The 17,410-nt window shown below is 39.0% G+C and overlaps 1 protein-coding gene across 1 annotated transcript; it reads right to left on the bottom strand.

The window, feature by feature from the left end:
• Positions 1-370: 370 nt before the first annotated feature.
• LOC110937334 (disease resistance protein RRS1-like) lies at positions 371-3,941 on the bottom strand. The gene is made up of 6 exons (XM_022179737.2): positions 2,950-3,941; positions 2,784-2,852; positions 2,153-2,377; positions 1,367-2,065; positions 707-1,280; positions 371-635 (listed from the first exon to the last, which is right to left on the bottom strand). Exons 1-6 carry the CDS (start codon positions 3,487-3,489, stop codon positions 562-564), a joined length of 2,181 nt encoding a protein of 726 aa, XP_022035429.1. The 5' UTR covers positions 3,490-3,941; the 3' UTR covers positions 371-561.
• Between the last annotated feature and the right edge of the window lie 13,469 nt (positions 3,942-17,410).

Here is a 17,410-nt window from a genome sequence, read left to right as displayed (position 1 = left end):
AAACATACAAATTGAAGGAAAACTCAAAAAGACAAGGTGACATTTTTGTAATTACCACCAACTATCAAAGTTACTATACAAATGTGAACTCAACCAAAAATACCTAAAAAACACAAATTTTTTTTAATATTTTTTATAAAAAATCGCTACATTTTGTTAGCAAAAAAAAAAAAAATTTTTTGCTGCTACTAAAAGTAGCGATTTTTTAATAAAAAATGTTAAAAAAATAAAATAAAATAATTTGTGTGTTTTTTTTTTAGATTTTTTTAGGTTTTTTTTTTTTTGGGTGAGGGTTTAGGTTTTTTTTAGGTTTTTTAGGTATATTTGTAGAGTAACTTTGATAGTTATTGATAATTACAAAAATGCCACCTTTTCTTTTTAACTTTTCCTTCAATTTGTATGTTTAGTATGTTAAGATTATTTGTACAAGAACTTTCCCCTACTTATCTAATATCAATTGCATATGTATGGGGTGGATCTCATCGGATTCAGGTAACAAATTCATGCCTAAAAAGAAAAATTACAAATCACATTTACCGATTCAGGACCATGGATGATGCATCAGATAGCTTTCAATTCTGTAAAAGATTGATCTGATGGCTGAGGTCTCCCGGTCTTTCTCCATCCTCGTACCTCTGTAATGATGTGTGATACAAGCTTAAATTCAGTTAAAAACACATCAATTAATTTGACAAGAAAAGCATACCTGTATGGTCAATGGTATCTCCAACTAAAACGCTAAACCAACCAGGAATTCCTTTGCTAGCCTCCACTAATTCAAAGAAATCACGGCGACAAAGATAGTATGCTCCTGTGGTCAGTTGAAATCTAGACACACCTCCTTCAAGAATATCCACTAATTCGATATCATTCACAACTCCATCATCAGTGTACACAAGGTTTGCACCACACTCTAAAACTTCTAATCCGTCCACCACAACGATAGATACGTTAACTTTATCTCCGACTTCCAATGTGTTTCCAATGGGCCAGAAGCTTAACCATATAGCAACTTCACCAAACGCAGGTTTGCCAAAGACTCTGGGGTTGTACATCAAATCAACACCATTGGTTGTACTGATTTTAACAAACCATGCCCAATTCTCGGCGTCTAATGTTGTATATTTAAGACTTATGTTTAACCCTTTGAGTCTTTTATCCTTGGGACACAAAGGCAGATCAAAGGATAGAAATGAGGACTCTGATATATACTTAGGCATCAAGTTTGCATCCTTTATGTCCGGCAAAGATGTGCTCATTATATTAAATTCATACAACATCTGCACCAAATAAGCAACAGAGGTCAGTCAGTCATTCATATAATAGTATTAATTTGCAGGTAACACATGATAGCAGAACAGAAAACCTGGAGTTGCCGACTTCTGCCTATTGTGAGTTCGTCATCACCAGCCAGGCACACCTCATGATTTTGATATTCTTTTAGCCACTTCATATGTCCCAGATCAGCTTCATCAAGTTTGGCAAGCGGCATCAACTTGATGAAGCCTTCAATTTCACACAAACTAGTACATCCCTCATAGCCAAACTCTTGCAATGTGAATTCACATGATTGGAAAGTTATTTTCTCCAGAGAGACGCAGTAATATACGTATAACTCCGCAAGTGTACTTGGCAGACATAAAAGCTGTTTAAGTCTGAAGCACAAAGTCAAGTCAAGGACCCTGAGACTTTTAAGATGACTGTAATTAGGCAAGAATTCGAAGAGACTGTTGCCTAAACTTAAGTACTGTAAAAACGACTGAGCACTGAATCTCAGAGAAAAACAATCAGTACACTCAATATAGCAGTCCTTGAGGAATAACCGTTGTAATGTATCGGGCAATGAAAAGTTAGCTATCTTCCCTGAAATCTTGCACAACTTTTCACACCCTATCATGTTTAAAAGAAGAAGATTCTTGAGGCCTCCAATGGTTTCACATACATATGACAAATTGAAGCAGTTCCAAAGAATCAAAGTCTCAAGATTAGGGAGTAACGAGAAGTTGCGGATCTCACGTAGATTGTGCGAGTCTTTGAGATTTAGAACCTCTAGTGATTGAAGAATCTGTTGCAAAACAGACATAAAGACGGTAAAAACTGATAACATAAAAGGCTGGCCATGTGATATATAAAGATAATGAATCTCCTATACCATGGGCAGTTCAAATATTTCCAAGCAGCTGTAGCTCATATCTAAAGCAACCAAGTTTCCCAGGTATAAGTCACGAGGTATGGTTCTTAAATGGGACCCAATCCAGCAGATCCATCTTAATTTTTCTGAAAAATTCTCATAGGATCCAGTGAGTTCCACATATTTGAGCTGGAGCAATTTTAGTTCATCCATATTTTTAAGTGCATCTGTCCGAAAAGTTGACTCCTGCAAAAATAGCATGAAGACGACAATTGGCACGCTTCCACCATATAGATACAACTAAATGCACCATATATACCCTGAGAAAAGATTTCATGTCCAGTATAAAGATGTCCCAAAGTGTCGATAAGATGGTATATAATGTGGAAAAAACGGATGTGTCAAACTGTTTCATGTACTTCTTACAATTAAAAACAAACCTATATTTTGCGTACAACTACAACCGCAGTATCAAAAATACAAAGTAAACTCAACTAAAGATGTTGAAAAAAAAAGCATATATATATTGGAGCATTTAACCCTTAAATGTAGCTATTGAAATCAGAAAGTCACAATTAAACAGATCATTATTTTTTTCTCCATAAGATTCAAATATCATATCAGGCATTAGTTTTTAATTATTCTTCATTACCTTGTATGCATACTTGCCTTCCCTCAATATCTTCATGTCAAGTGCTAGACCTTCCATGGTATTTGAACCCTAAATAAAAAGAGTATCAAAATAAAGAACTTCGGATGAAATAGTAGAATGTGAAAGGATAGATAAGCTTCAACGTACAAATAAAAATGCATCTTACCTTATTGCACCAGACTCTATTACGTTTTGCAGGATCTACTCGTTTTGCAGGATCTTTGGGTGATTCTTGATGGACTATTGTTCTCCCCATTTCTTGAAGTAATGAATGCATCAACAGTTTTTTGTTTGGTGAAATAGAAAGAAGGCATCTCTTAGTTAATGTCTTGATCCTAGACATTGCCAAGTAATCATGCTCCAATATTTTTACCACATAATCCATGTCTTCGCCAATAAAGAAACAAGCAATATGCAAAAACAGCTCTCTATCAATGTAATATGGTAACAAATTGTAGCTCCTTATGAGTACACGATGAATTCCAGGGTGCATAGCTTTACCCAACATATTTAGTGCAGTTTTCCAAGATCGGATGCTATTATCTTCTTGTAAAGAGGAACCCAACACTTCAAGAGCTAGTGGATTACCTTCACAATACTTTAATACCTTTTTTGCAAGCTCCTCATATCCTTCCATCACAACTTTGGATCTAAAGGCATGAAGACTTAACTGCTCTAATGATTCATCATCATCTAGTAATTCCATTTTGTACTCCTGACACCTCCAAGATCGGAACTCAAACCATTTGAATGTATTAGTTTCCCTAGTTGTTATTACAATCTTGCTTTGTTTATTTATATTCCCGCTACCCAGGAAAGCAGACAATTGGCTTTGTTCAACAATGTCATCAAGAACAATAAGTGCCTTGTTTGTTCGTAAGGCCTCTTCAAACTTAAACTATACTTATGTTATCAAAATTTTGCCAATTTGAATAAACAATGTATCGGGCCAGAGTTGTCTTGCCGCTTCCTCCCATGCCACAAATTACCAAAAACCCACTATCCGGTTGATTTAACCATGAATTGATCTCTTTAACTCGAGCATCCATTCCAATTAGATTGGGTGGAAGATGAACTTGTTTGCGATCAAGCTTAGTGTAAATGGTATCTACAATTTTCTTCAAAAAAATTGTCTCAGGCCTGTAGCAAGGAAGATGACCAAATTCAGCAGATGACATTTAAGGGTTGATAGTAAAAAATTAAGAGAAAATTACTTTTTGAGTCTTTGTGTTCTATGGGTTTTAACCACTTGAGTACAAAATCAAAATGTTTAACGCCCTTAGTCTCCAAACATTTTTTTTGTAACCATTTGAGTCCAAATTTTTAACAACGTTAGAATTTCTCAGTTGTTTTTTCTAAATGACCGAAATACCCTTTTACATTTAAAAAGATAATTTAAAAATCCTAATTTACAAAATACAACTCTCTCTCTCTCTCTCTCTCTCTCTCTCTCTCTCTCTCTCTCTCTCTCTCTCTCTCTCTCTCTCTCTCTCTCTCTCTCTCTCTCACTAGACATCCCACCACCCACCACCATTGCACCACCACCACCCCACCATCATCCCCACTGTTGCAACAAGATCAACTGGGGGTCCACCGCTGCACCACCACCATCCGCTCCATCATCACCAACCACCACACCACTATAAACCACCACCGCCACACCACTACCACCACCGCACCATCGAATCTGCAGGTCCACAGCTGCGCCATCGAACCTGCAGGTTCACCACCACTACAAGTCCTCCACCATCAGTTGCACCACCACCACCATCGAACCTGCAACTTTGGTTTCAAATCAGATCTGTAACGTCTAATTCAACACACGCTTCTGGAACAGACCACCACCGCCCTAACGCCGCCTCCATTGAAACCTTAACGTTGCTGGACAGAAATCGGTTAACCAGGTTTGATGATGTTAATTTTTGAGTTGTTTTTTGTTTGATTTGGACCTAGATAAGTGCGATTTGATGTGAATTTGTGCTTTTTGGCTTGATTTGGTGGATGTGCGGCGGTGGTTGTATGTGTGCGGTGGGGATAGTGGTGCTTATAGTGGGGTTGATGGTGGGGATGGTTGTGGTGCAGTGCTGTGGGTATAGTGGTACAGTGGTGGATGGAGTTGCAACAGTGGTGTAGGTGGTGTGCGGTGTTGTGGAAGTGGTGGAGGTGTGGTGGTATGGTAGTTTAGGAGAGAGTAGTGTGATATGATAGAGAGGGAAAGATAAGGATGAGAAAGAGATATTAGGTAGGGGTACTTTGGTCATCTAATAAATTTTAACAAAATAATTATAACAATGTTAGAAAATTGGACTCAAAGGGTTACAAAAAAAAGCGTTTAGGAATTCAGAGCATTAAACATTTTGATTTTAAACTCACGTGGTTAAAACCCTAAAATACTGGGACTCAAAATGTAATTTTCTCAAAATGTAATGTTGCTGAAAAGTGTTCCAAATGTAAAGTACAATCAACATCTATAAGTTGATGTACAAATACCGTTTGTAAAATTAATAAAAAAGAGTAAAATGTCTGAGTTTAGGTCACTTTTGTCACTTTCGTCACTTTAGTCCAAAACGAAATCTTTTGTATCTGGGTCCCTGAGGTTTCTTTTTTGTTGTCATTTTCATCCAACTGACAAACCGAGTTAGAATTTTCTGTTAACTCATCTCTTTTTTGTCGGTTTCCGCATTTAAATGAGGGGTATACTCGTCATTATATATGCCATAATATATTTTAATTAAACGAGGAAAACAACAAAAAAGGAAAGAAGTTAATAAAAAGTTCTAACCCAATTTGTGAATTGGATGAAAATGCCAACAAAAATGAAAGCTCAGGACCTAAATATAAAAAGTTTCATTTTCGGACTTAATTGACAAAAATGGCCTAAACTCATGAACCATTTTGGCATTTTACTAAAAAAAAAAAAAAGGAAACTCTTTAAATAAAAAATAACAATACAAAAATGTAGGAAACCAATATATCATAATACGGATTACAACTGAAATAATAAACAGAAGATGAAAGAAAAAAGATGAAGGAGAAAAGGTTGCGGCAGACGATAGGTGTTCAACCTGAGTTTCCTAAAACATCTTTCATGGGTACAACAACCAAAGCACCCTAATTTACCTCGGATCAAGCAGTCGGATGATCAAAAGATTTATTTGTTTCATGCTCTGATCCACTTAGGGTGGGCGGGGCGTAATTCGGGGAGTGCCGCGGGGAGGGTTTTCACCGATTAGGTGGGTGGCGCCGTTAAATCGATGAGGTAGAGAGAGGGTCGAAACCGGTGGGCTGTCACCGATGGAGGAGAGGGGAAAGGTGGTGGGGCCAGCCCACTTTCAACCAATCAAAGCTTTTCTTTGTTTTTTTTTTTTTTTTTTTGAATAAAAAAATAAGGGGAGTTAAGAGGGGAGTGGCGCCATCAAATGGGGGTGTTAGAGGAGTTTAAGAGGGGAGTTGACGTGGCACACGGGGATTGGTTTGGCGTAAGAGAGGGGACTCACCTATTAGGTGAGCACCCCCTTCACCCTTAGGGTGTAAGGGGCACCTTCGGTGACCCCATTCGGTGACCCAAGTCACCTAAGGGGAACACCGCCGCCATCACTTAGGTGAGTGGTTTGGGGGAATGAAATCGGTGGGAAGTCACCGAAGAGAGGGATGAGAGAGGGAGGAGAAGGACCAATGAATTTTTTTTTTTTTAATAAAAAACCAAGTCACCTAAGAGGGGAGTGTCGCCATCAATTTAGGGTGTTAGGGGAGTTTAAGAGGGAAGTTGACGTGACACACGAGGATTGGTTATGCGTAAGAGAGGGGACTCCCCTTTTAGGGGAGTGCCCCTTACACCCTTATCATCTATTATTTGTTAACTTGATTAAATTGAAAAACAAAAATACAAAGATTTATTTTTTCAAGTAAAAAAATACAAAGATCTTGATTTCATTTATCAACAAAAAAAAAAAAATCACTGAGTCAAACATGCAGTATATAAAAAAAAAAAAAAAAAAAAAAAAAAAAAAAAAAAACATACCGAGAGAGAACGAGGTCAGCCAAATCGGCAACCTCCGTAAGGGCTGCCTTCCACCTGTTCACATTGTGAACACTCCACCTTCCAGAGGTTTGACTTCGATCATAAAGTCTTTACTTTGCTTCCTAAGGGTATACGGGGTGTTCGCGGGGAGTGGTTGCGGTGAGGCTTGTCCCCGATCGGGAACACCGCCGCCATCAACGCGGGGACCCGAATCGGGGGGTGAGAACGGTGTGGACTCACCGCTGACTTTGCACAAGAATTGAGGAACGGCTATATGTGCAACGGTCCGATTTAAAAAAAAAATTCACTTTTTTAAAACATATATAAATAACCATCTCATTCACTCCATTTTTTTATACTCAAACCATATCATTCTCACACATTTTTTATACTCTCCAACCACACCCACTTCACTTTTTATTTTTTATACTCTCAAACCACACCCCCTTCACACCGAGCAATGGAGAACCAACCCCGCGAAGCCAAAAAAAAAACTAAGGGACGGGTCTCGAAATCGTCTCGTGGTGGTTCGAGCGGTGCAAGTGCTCAACCACAACCCCCTTTCGGATACACTTCACAACCCCCGTTTTTTTTTCCAACAACCTTCACACCCCTCGTTTTACAACACCCAACAACCCAATTTCGGCTATTTTCAAAATTTGTTATCAATGGACGCTCCTCCTCAATCCCCCGCCTTCGACCCATATGCTTTTCGTTCCCCACAAGTTCCATCTACACGAGTAAATGTCGAACGTCCTCTACCTATTTACGACGACGAGGACGATGAGGTAGTGCCCGAAACTCAAAATTTGGGCGACGAGGGCGAGGACGAGGACGATGAATATAATGTGGATGAAGACGCGGGCAACGAAGAAGATGACGCTCGGGATAAAAAGGGGAAAATGGTGAGCGAAAAATGGACAAAGGTCCAAGAAGAGGCGTTGGCGAAGGCGTGGGTACATTGCTCTACCAACAAAAAAAGGGCAATCAACAAAACCGCGATAGTTTTTGGCGTAAGATTTTAGAGCATTTCAACAAAACTGTCGGTGGAAGTAACCGGACCGTTCATCAAGTACGGTCTAAATGGAACCCGATGATGACGAAAATAAACTTTTTCAACGGCCTATACCAACAAGCGGTAAAATTTATATTTTTTTTTAACATTGTATATTTTTAATTTTTTTTTCTAAGTTCATATTTTTTAACACTTATTATTTAATATTGTATATTTTATAACATGTAGGATCGCACACGAGGAAGCGGATGTAAGGATCTCGACGTGATGAAAGTCGCGTTAAAAGAATTTAAAGATAGATTTCCGAACGGTTTTCAACACATCGAGGCGTGGGAGGTCGTTCGAAGACACGAGAAATGGGCCCAAGTCCCATTGTTGGGTGAGGAAGGTGAAGGTTCGGCACATAAAAGAAAGCCCGTTGACGTGGACCCTTCCATACCGGATATGAACGAAGACCCCTCGCCACAAAGACCACAACGGCGAGACAAGCGTCAAGCTACATCGTCCGAGGGAAGCTCGGCCGAGTTGGCGGCACAATTCAAAGTGTACACCGCCATGAAAGAAGCGAAGCACGCGGTAGAATTGGAGGCGATCGAATTGAGGAAAAAAAGAGAGTCGGAGGCTCGCGAGCTCATATCGGAACAACGCGAGACGATGAAAAACTACAATTACGATCGAGATATGAAAACATTCCTCAAGCCGCACGACGATGTTCCGCCAAGTATGTTGCCGTTCATCCTCGCCCGAAAGCGCGAAATCGCTAACAAGTACGGGTGGCCATGCGATTTCTAAAATTTTAATTTTCTAGTTTTAATGTAATTTTTATTTTCTAGTTTGAATGTGATTTTTATTTTTAGTTTGAATGTATTTTTTTTTAAATTTAATGAAATGTCTCTTATTTAATTTATAAACATGCATAATTTAAAAAAAAAAAAACGGAACTCACCTAAGAGGGGAGTGCCGCCATCAAAAAGGGGTGTTAGGGGAGTATTAGAGGGGAGTTGACGTGGCACTAGTTGGTTGGTTGGGCGTAAGAGAGGGGACTCACCTCTTAGGTGAGCACCCCTTACACCCTAACATCCAATGGATCAACGTGATAGAAAACAGGCAAAACAAAATGATTACGCACCCTTCTTTCCTCGAGGATCAAACAGAGTTCATCAAGGCACCATGTTGAATTTGCGTAGTTCGCCGATAATACAATTATCGAAGCATCAGATGTTTCTATTGCTCTCACAATTCCTATCTTCACTTCTTCACCTCGTTCGAGTTCGTCATCATCCCTAAAAGTGTGAAGTCCTGCTCGCACTAAAGCATGATACAGATGATCCGTAAAAGAATTACGTGTATCTTCGCCTCTAAAGCTTAAAAAGACATCATATCTGGTTGGTTTATCCGCAGGAGAAGCTGTGATGCTAGAGGAAGTGGAAGCCATTGACATCAAACAAAGAAACTTCAGACATGAATGTAATGATATGGTATAAAGGAAGGATAATGCGTAAACTCAATAATGAGATATTACAAAGAAACTTCAGTCATGAATGATATAGTTGGTATAAGGCTAGAGGGTATGGTTTAAAGCCCTAGGGGCTTTATTACGCCAAGTAAGTGTCACATAGACGACACATAAGCATAGGGCTTTATCGTTAACTTACACGCGGTATGAAATGACGCCCCTTATAAGGCCCCTTTTAACTATATTAAAAAAAGATAAATAAAAAAGATGATTGGTTGACTTTAGGGGGCGCCCCTTGATTTCATCCTCTCGTGCACGATCCGTGGCGGAGTTTGACCAAAAGTTCCGAGAGAGCGGAAAGTCACGAGACCCAATTTATATATTGCAGAAATATTTAGGCAAAATAGCTAAGTGTGTGTGTGTGTGGGGGGGGGGGTGCACCCCTCACTTTACACTAAGCTACGCCTATGTGCGCACTAACCCTTTGGCGGAAGCCAAAGATAGCGCCCCCTTTAATGGAGGCGGGGTGGGGGTGGGGCGCCAGAGGGCGCTATTAAACTTATATGGCGGGGTGACGCGAAGCCACACCCTCTGGCCTAAACGAAGGATAACGCGTAAACTCAATAATGAGATATTACAAAGAAAATTCAGTCTGTTGGTTCAGTTCTGTTTATACATGAAGGAAAACAATATAAATCATACCTGTCACCGCAGACAGTGCAGAGGAGAATCCAGCGAGAGAAGACGACAGGGAGTTCGACATCTTTGTCAAGATGATCTGGTTCCTCCTTAGGATGCTAACTGATGATGGGGACTTAGAAACCGAAAAGGGTATCGGTTAGGAGAGGAGGTTTCGTGATGATGTTATGGCTAATGGGGTGTGTGAATTGTGTAACTGAGTAACCCCTAAACCTCCACATAACTCTCCTTATATAAGCACCCAGGAGGAAACCTAATTAGTTACTAAGGGTAATATGGTCCATCAACAATTACCAACTAATTAAATAATAGGTTCTAATATATTTTGATCTCTATAATGCAAATGATTATGATGGCTATAGATTAAATATTAATACGTAATATATTTAATCTTACATTCTCCCACTTAGCCGAGTAATCATTTACTATGAGTATTAGATAAGCCTGATCAGGAGTTAACACTCATTTTAGCCTTAAACAAGTACTATAGCAGAAAAATACAGCCGTTGAATCATTATGCGACTCAGGACCCCCATTAATCATACTATAGCCTTAATTTAAAACCTAATCATCATGATCAAAATACGCGTAAGCCCTTTGTTTGATTTGTAACTTTTATTTGTCTATATGCCATTATACCGGTTGAACATATTCTAATAGACATACAAAATCAAACTTGAGGAAATTTCATTAATCATAAAACATAAGCTAGTACAATATGCTCAAATAAGGTCTTTACTAAATCCCATATTCCGAACATGTTCTTCATAAACCTTAGGAGGGAGACCTTTAGTCATCGGATCCGCAAGCATATCCTTAGTACTAATATACTCGATACAAAGATTATTTTCCTCAACACGTTCACATACAAATAGATATTTCGTATCGAGATATAAACCAGCTCCAGTCGAACTGTTACTGTTCGAGAAACTAACGGCAGCTGAATTATCACAGTAAAGCTTCAATGGTCTAGAAATGGAATTAACGATTTTGAGTCCAGTGACCAGATTTCTAAGCAACATTCCATGACAGGTTGCGTTATAAACAGCAATGTACTCTGCCATCATTGTGGAAGTTGTGGTCAACTGTTGTTTATGACTCTTCCAAGAGATAGGGCCGCCTGCTAACATAAAGATGTAGCCCGAAGTGGATTTCTTGTCATCTTTGCATTTGGCAAAGTCAGAATCAGAATAGCCCACCACTTCTAAATGATCACTTCTTCTATAAGTCAGTTTATAGTCTTTCGTCCCTTGCAGATATCGAAGTACCTTCTTAGCTGCTTTCCAGTGATCTAGGCCAGGATTAGTCTGATAACGGCCTAGCATTCCAGCAATATAAGCGATATCTGGACGAGTACAGACTTGAGCATACATCAAGCTCCCAACTACTGACGCATAAGGTATCTGGCTCATTTGCTCCTTCTCAACCTCTGTTGTCGGACACTGAAACGAACCGAAAACATCTCCCTTAACTACTGGAGCGACGGAGGGTTTGCACTGTTGCATGTTATACCGTGTAAGGACATGATCTATGTAAGCCTTCTGGGACAATCCTAAGATCCCCTTGTGTCTATCTCGGTGAATTTCGATGCCAATGACGTAAGAAGCATCTCCGAGATCCTTCATGTCGAAGTTATGCGAGAGTAAACGCTTCGACTCATGCAACATGTCTAAACTATTACTTGCCAATAGAATATCATCTACGTAAAGGACAAGTATAGTAAAGTCACTCCCACTCATCTTGAGGTAGGTGCATTGATCCACTTGATTCTTCATAAAACCTTGCTTCTTCATGACTTCATCAAACTTGAGGTACCACTGACGTGATGCTTGTTTCAACCCGTAAATGGATTTCTTCAACTTACAGACTAGATGCTCCTGACCCTCAGGTTTAAAGCCTTCAGGTTGCTTCATGTAAACATCTTCGTCCAAATCTCCGTTAAGGAAAGCGGTTTTAACGTCCATCTGATGCAGCTCTAAATCGAAATGAGCTACTAGGGCCATAACGATCCTTAATGAATCTTTACGAGAGACAGGTGAAAACGTCTCTTGATAATCAATTCCCTCTTTCTGAGTGTAGCCCTTTGCAACCAATCTCGCTTTGTAGCGTTCAACGTTCCCATTCGGATCCAGTTTTGTTTTGAACACCCATTTGCATCCTACGGGTTTAACTTCGTTGGGTAATTCTACCAAATCCCAAACGTCATTTTTCTTCATGGATTCAAGCTCATCAATCATTGCTTTATTCCATTCAGAAGACTGATCACTGCTAATGGCTTCATTGTAAGAGATAGGATCATTGAGCTTTCCGGGATCCATTTCAGTCAGGTAGGTAACATAATCATCCCAATTAGGAGGCCTTCTTTGCCTGGATGACCTCCTGAGTGGATTATCGGGTTCAGCGTTGTCTTGGTTTTGAGCGTTTGATGTGCCTTCGTCATGAGGTATAATGGGTTCTGATTGTAGAGGTGAATTTGGAGTTGGTGCAGTAGCTTCAGGTGTAATAATTGCATTGGGTACAAGAGGAGTAATCGGAGTAATGGTAAGCGACGAGTCTCTCCCCCCCGCGTCTTGTACTTCTTGCAATTCTTCGTAAGGGTTGGTACTGCTCCCACTGACCTTGAAATCCTCCAGGAACGCGGCACGCTTGGTTTCAACAATACGGGTGACATGGGAAGGACAATAGAAACGATAACCCTTAGAGTTCTCAGGATACCCGATAAAGAAACAGGTAACTGTCTTAGGGTCAAGTTTCCTTAGGAAAGGATTGTAAAGTTTTGCTTCAGCAATGCAGCCCCATACTTTCATATATTTAAGACTCGGTTTCCTTCCTGTCCAAAGTTCATAAGGAGTTTTAGGGACAGACTTAGAAGGAACTCTATTGAGTATATGAACAGCTGCTTTTAACGCTTCAGTCCAGAGGAATAATGGTAAGTTAGTGTTGGCTAACATACTGCGCACCATGTTCATAAGGGTACGGTTTCTTCTTTCAGCGACACCGTTCTGCTGAGGTGTACCAGGCATGGTGTATTGGTTCACAATCCCCTGGCCCTTACAAAACTCATAAAATGGACCAGGAGCTTGACCCACATCAGTATGTCTTCCATAATACTCACCGCCTCTATCTGATCTCACAACTTTAATCTGACGATCTAATTGCTTTTCAACTTCAGCCTTATAATCTTTAAAAGTTGTAAGAGATTCAGATTTCTCCTTTATAAGATACAAGTACATGTAACGAGAATAATCATCAATAAAAGTGATAAATGAAGTATGTCCTGTTATGCCAGCGATTTGGTAGGGACCACTAATGTCAGTGTGAATGAGTTCTAATAAATTAGAACTCCTAGTGACACCTTTCTTATTCGCTAATGTCATTTTACCTTTAAGACATTTGACACATGTTCCAAAATCAGAGAAATCGAGAGGAGGTAAGACTTCATCCTTTACGAGACGATTTAATCGCTCTTTTGAAATGTGGCCTAAACGCTGATGCCACAACATGGATGAAGTCTCTAAGTCTCGTTTCTCTTCCATCTTTGTGAGTGATTCATTAATGTTATATGACAACAAAGATTTGGAAAAGCCATCATCTAGTTCTAATCTATAGAGACCTCCATCCAGAACACCAGTACCATAAAGAACAGAATCATAATGGATAGAGAGTTGGCGATGACCATGGGAAACAATAAAACCGTCCATGTCTAACTTTGGTCCTGATACAAGGTTCCGAGTTACCTCAGGAACATATAAGGTATCATAAAGTTTAATACATAAACCAGTTTTCATAACTAATTGTAATGTTCCAATGGCCTTCACTTCTAATTCTCGATCATCCCCAACCTTAAGCGTTCTTTGGTTTCTTTCCAGCTTCCGGATTGAAAGGAATCCCTGAGTAGAATTGGTAACATGAACCATAGAACCAGAATCAAACCACCAAGAATTAGCAGGAACACTTAAATTATAGGACTCAAGTATCATAAAATAATCGTTACCTTTCTTAGCCAGCCACTCCTTAAAGTCAGGGCATTCCTTCTGCATGTGTCCTGTCTTTTTACAGAACTTGCAGCGGATACTGCCTAAGGAGTTCTTAGAGCTGGAAGGTGTACTTTTATTAGAGTTGGGATTAGGCCTTTGGACTTTTGAAGCATCCTTCCTCTGATAATTGTTCTTCCTTTTCTTAGAGTTGGAGGTGGTGAAGTTGGCAACATCAGTAGTGCGATCCATCCTCATGCGCTCTTCCTCCTGTACGCACATGGCGACCAGCTCACTCATCGTCCATTTTTCCTTCTGAGTGTTGTAGTTGATCTTAAATGCTTCAAAGGATGAAGGAAGCGAAGTAATGATGAAATGAACAAGGAAACCATCACTGATTTCCATTTCCAGCCCCTTCAGCTTATTGGCCATGTCATTTATCATCATGATGTGCTCGCGAATGCCGCTCCTCCCATCATACTTAGTTGTCACCAGCTTGAGAATAAGAGTACTAGCGTGCGCCTTAGACGTCCCTTTGAACTGCGCCTCCACATGTTCCAAGTAGGTTTTAGCATCTTCAGAATTAGGAATAGCTCCCCTGATTGCATTGCTTATGGATTGCTTCATAAACATGAGAGACATGCGGTTACACCTAGTCCACTTTTCATGAGTTAACTGCTCAGCAGCAGTACTTTGAGTGGTAAGGTCCGCTGGCTTTTTCTCTCTTAGAGCATAATCAAAATCAAGCAAGCCGAGAGTAAGCATGAGAGCATCCTTCCATGCAGCAAAGTTATCACCAGTCAAAGGTGGAATCCCGCAGTTGGGTGCTGATAGTGGAAATAAGATGAGCAAGTTATGATACTAAGGAAGAAATCCTAATGTGATCTAAGGGCACGTTAAACTAAGGCAGGCAAAATAATGACCATTTTACATAATGAAGCTGTGATAATGTCTATTACTAACATCAAAATAATAGACTTAACTAAAAATTCTACTTAAACGAAGACAAAACAGCTTTGGCCAGAAGTGTAATCGTTTAAGCATATGTGCAAAGTGGTTGTAACAAATCAGCTTTGGCCAGAAATTGAAACAATCACTTTAGTTATGCACTTGCTAAGTATGCCATCTATGAAAGAATTAAATCAGCTTTGGCCAGATATTAAAACATTCATGCTTATGATGCACACTTAGCATAGCTTTCGTAATACTTGAATGATAAGTAGATGTATCAAGTCAGCTTTGGCCAGAAATGATATATCAAAAGCTCATTCAAGTTAAGCTATTCTGGTTTTGCAAAAACATTATCTGATTCTGATTAGTTAACTAAGTAAATTACAAAACCATTTATTTAATAGCAAACCACCCGTTAGCGCGGATCGAACTTTAGTTCACATTTAAACAGCCTAAAATAATGAGGTTTCGAGTCGCAACCACGGTCTCGAGTTATGACGTTATGGTCTCGAGTCGCAACCTCTGTCTCGAGTTATCACGTTATGGTCTCGAGTCGAGACCTTTGTCTCGAGTCATCACGTTATGGTCTCGAGTCGAGACCTTTGTCTCGAGTCATCACGTTATGGTCTCGAGTCGAGACCTTTGTCTCGAGTCATCACGTTATGGTCTCGAGTTGTAGACCTTTTGATCCCTTATGATTTCGAGTCGAGACTGATGTTCTCTAGTCGCAATCTGATGATCTCGAAACTTCCTGTTACAGCTGTTTATTGTGATAACATAACTGAAAATTCGAAATCTAAGGGATTATGAGATATTATTTCCTGTTTTAAGGTGATCTAATTTTATCAACATATCTTGAAAAAAAAATAGTAACTGTTTATCTAATAACAGTTTCGAATAAAATTAAAAGATAAAATTAGATCAAACATGGAAAAAACACCCATTAATCCTAAATCATTCCAAAACATAACAGAATACTTCGAATTTTCTCAAGAACATGATGAACCCTAAAACATAAAACATAAATTCTGGAACCCGAAACCTGAATATTAATAGTTTTTCTAAACAGATTTCGGCTAAAACATAAACCAGTTAAATTCGATTGAACATACAATTAATTCTTTTTCCCGAAAACAAAGATCTCGAGTCGATGTTCATGACTCGAAACGGCTGTTAAGTTCATAAGGTTTCAAAATTCCGTTTTCCAAGTTTCAATCCCAGAATTATGGATACAAAACAGAACTGACTAATCAACATATGCTCTGATACCACATGTTGGTTCAGTTCTGTTTATACATGAAGGAAAACAATATAAATCATACCTGTCACCGCAGACAGTGCAGAGGAGAATCCAGTGAGAGAAGACGACATGGAGTTCGACATCTTTGTCAAGGTGATCTGGTTCCTCCTTAGGATGCTAACTGATGATGGGGACTTAGAAACCGAAAAGGGTATCGGTTAGGAGAGGAGGTTTCGTGATGATGTTATGGCTAATGGGGTGTGTGAATTGTGTAACTGAGTAACCCCTAAACCTCCACATAACTCTCCTTATATAAGCACCCAGGAGGAAACCTAATTAGTTACTAAGGGTAATATGGTCCATCAACAATTACCAACTAATTAAATAATAGGTTCTAATATATTTTGATCTCTATAATGCAAATGATTATGATGGCTATAGATTAAATATTAATACGTAATACATTTAATCTTACACAGTCATGAATGATATGGACCCTATGTGGACCAAGAAAGTGAGAAACACTCTCTCGTCTCAACACCGGTCCCTCATTGTGACTTGTGAGCTGGCACCCGCTTTCCCCCTCTCTTGTTAGCCACCGGTTAGATCTCTGATTAGAGTTTAGTTTGATCTAGTGAACAATGTATGTGTTCAGTTCTTGTGTTTGCTCTTACTATAATATTACCTCTCTGGTTTCTTGAGTGAATTATGATCTATGATCTCTCCATTTATTATCAACATCACCTCACCTTCTACTTCGACATCTGTGCGCGTATGTCGACCACGGTACCTGTTCGACCGGCCTGCCAAAATCAAAAGATGCCATCACCGGACCAAACCATAAATATCCATTCGGGTTTTTTGGTTTGTTATTTTTTGTGCATTGTGTTCTTTTGTTCGGTTTTCATGCAAAACCAAAACTGAATCATAATTTCGGTTGTTTTTTTTTTCAGTCCAGTTAAATTGGTTTTTTGGTTTTTTTTTTCAGTTTGTTCGGTTTTCTCAACCTTAATATTATATAATTATTTATTATAATATTAATTAATAATTTATTGAATATATATTTGTTAGCTTTTTTATTAATATTTTATGTATAGTAATTTGTTTATCAATATAAATTAAGAATGTTTGATAAAAAAAATTGATAAGCAAAGGAATGTATTTTCTATGCCTTTTAACTAAAAATTAATGTATGATAATTTTAATAAGTTGGAAAGAATATATAGGTAAGAGGTTAAGTATAAAAGAGGGATTCTACGTAGGAAAGTTAT

This window comes from Helianthus annuus, chromosome 4 (genome assembly GCF_002127325.2).
Source record: "Helianthus annuus cultivar XRQ/B chromosome 4, HanXRQr2.0-SUNRISE, whole genome shotgun sequence".
Classification (NCBI taxonomy): domain Eukaryota; kingdom Viridiplantae; phylum Streptophyta; class Magnoliopsida; order Asterales; family Asteraceae; genus Helianthus; species Helianthus annuus.
The sequence above is the reverse complement of the archived record's forward strand: the minus strand, read 5'-3'. Positions and strand labels throughout refer to the sequence as shown.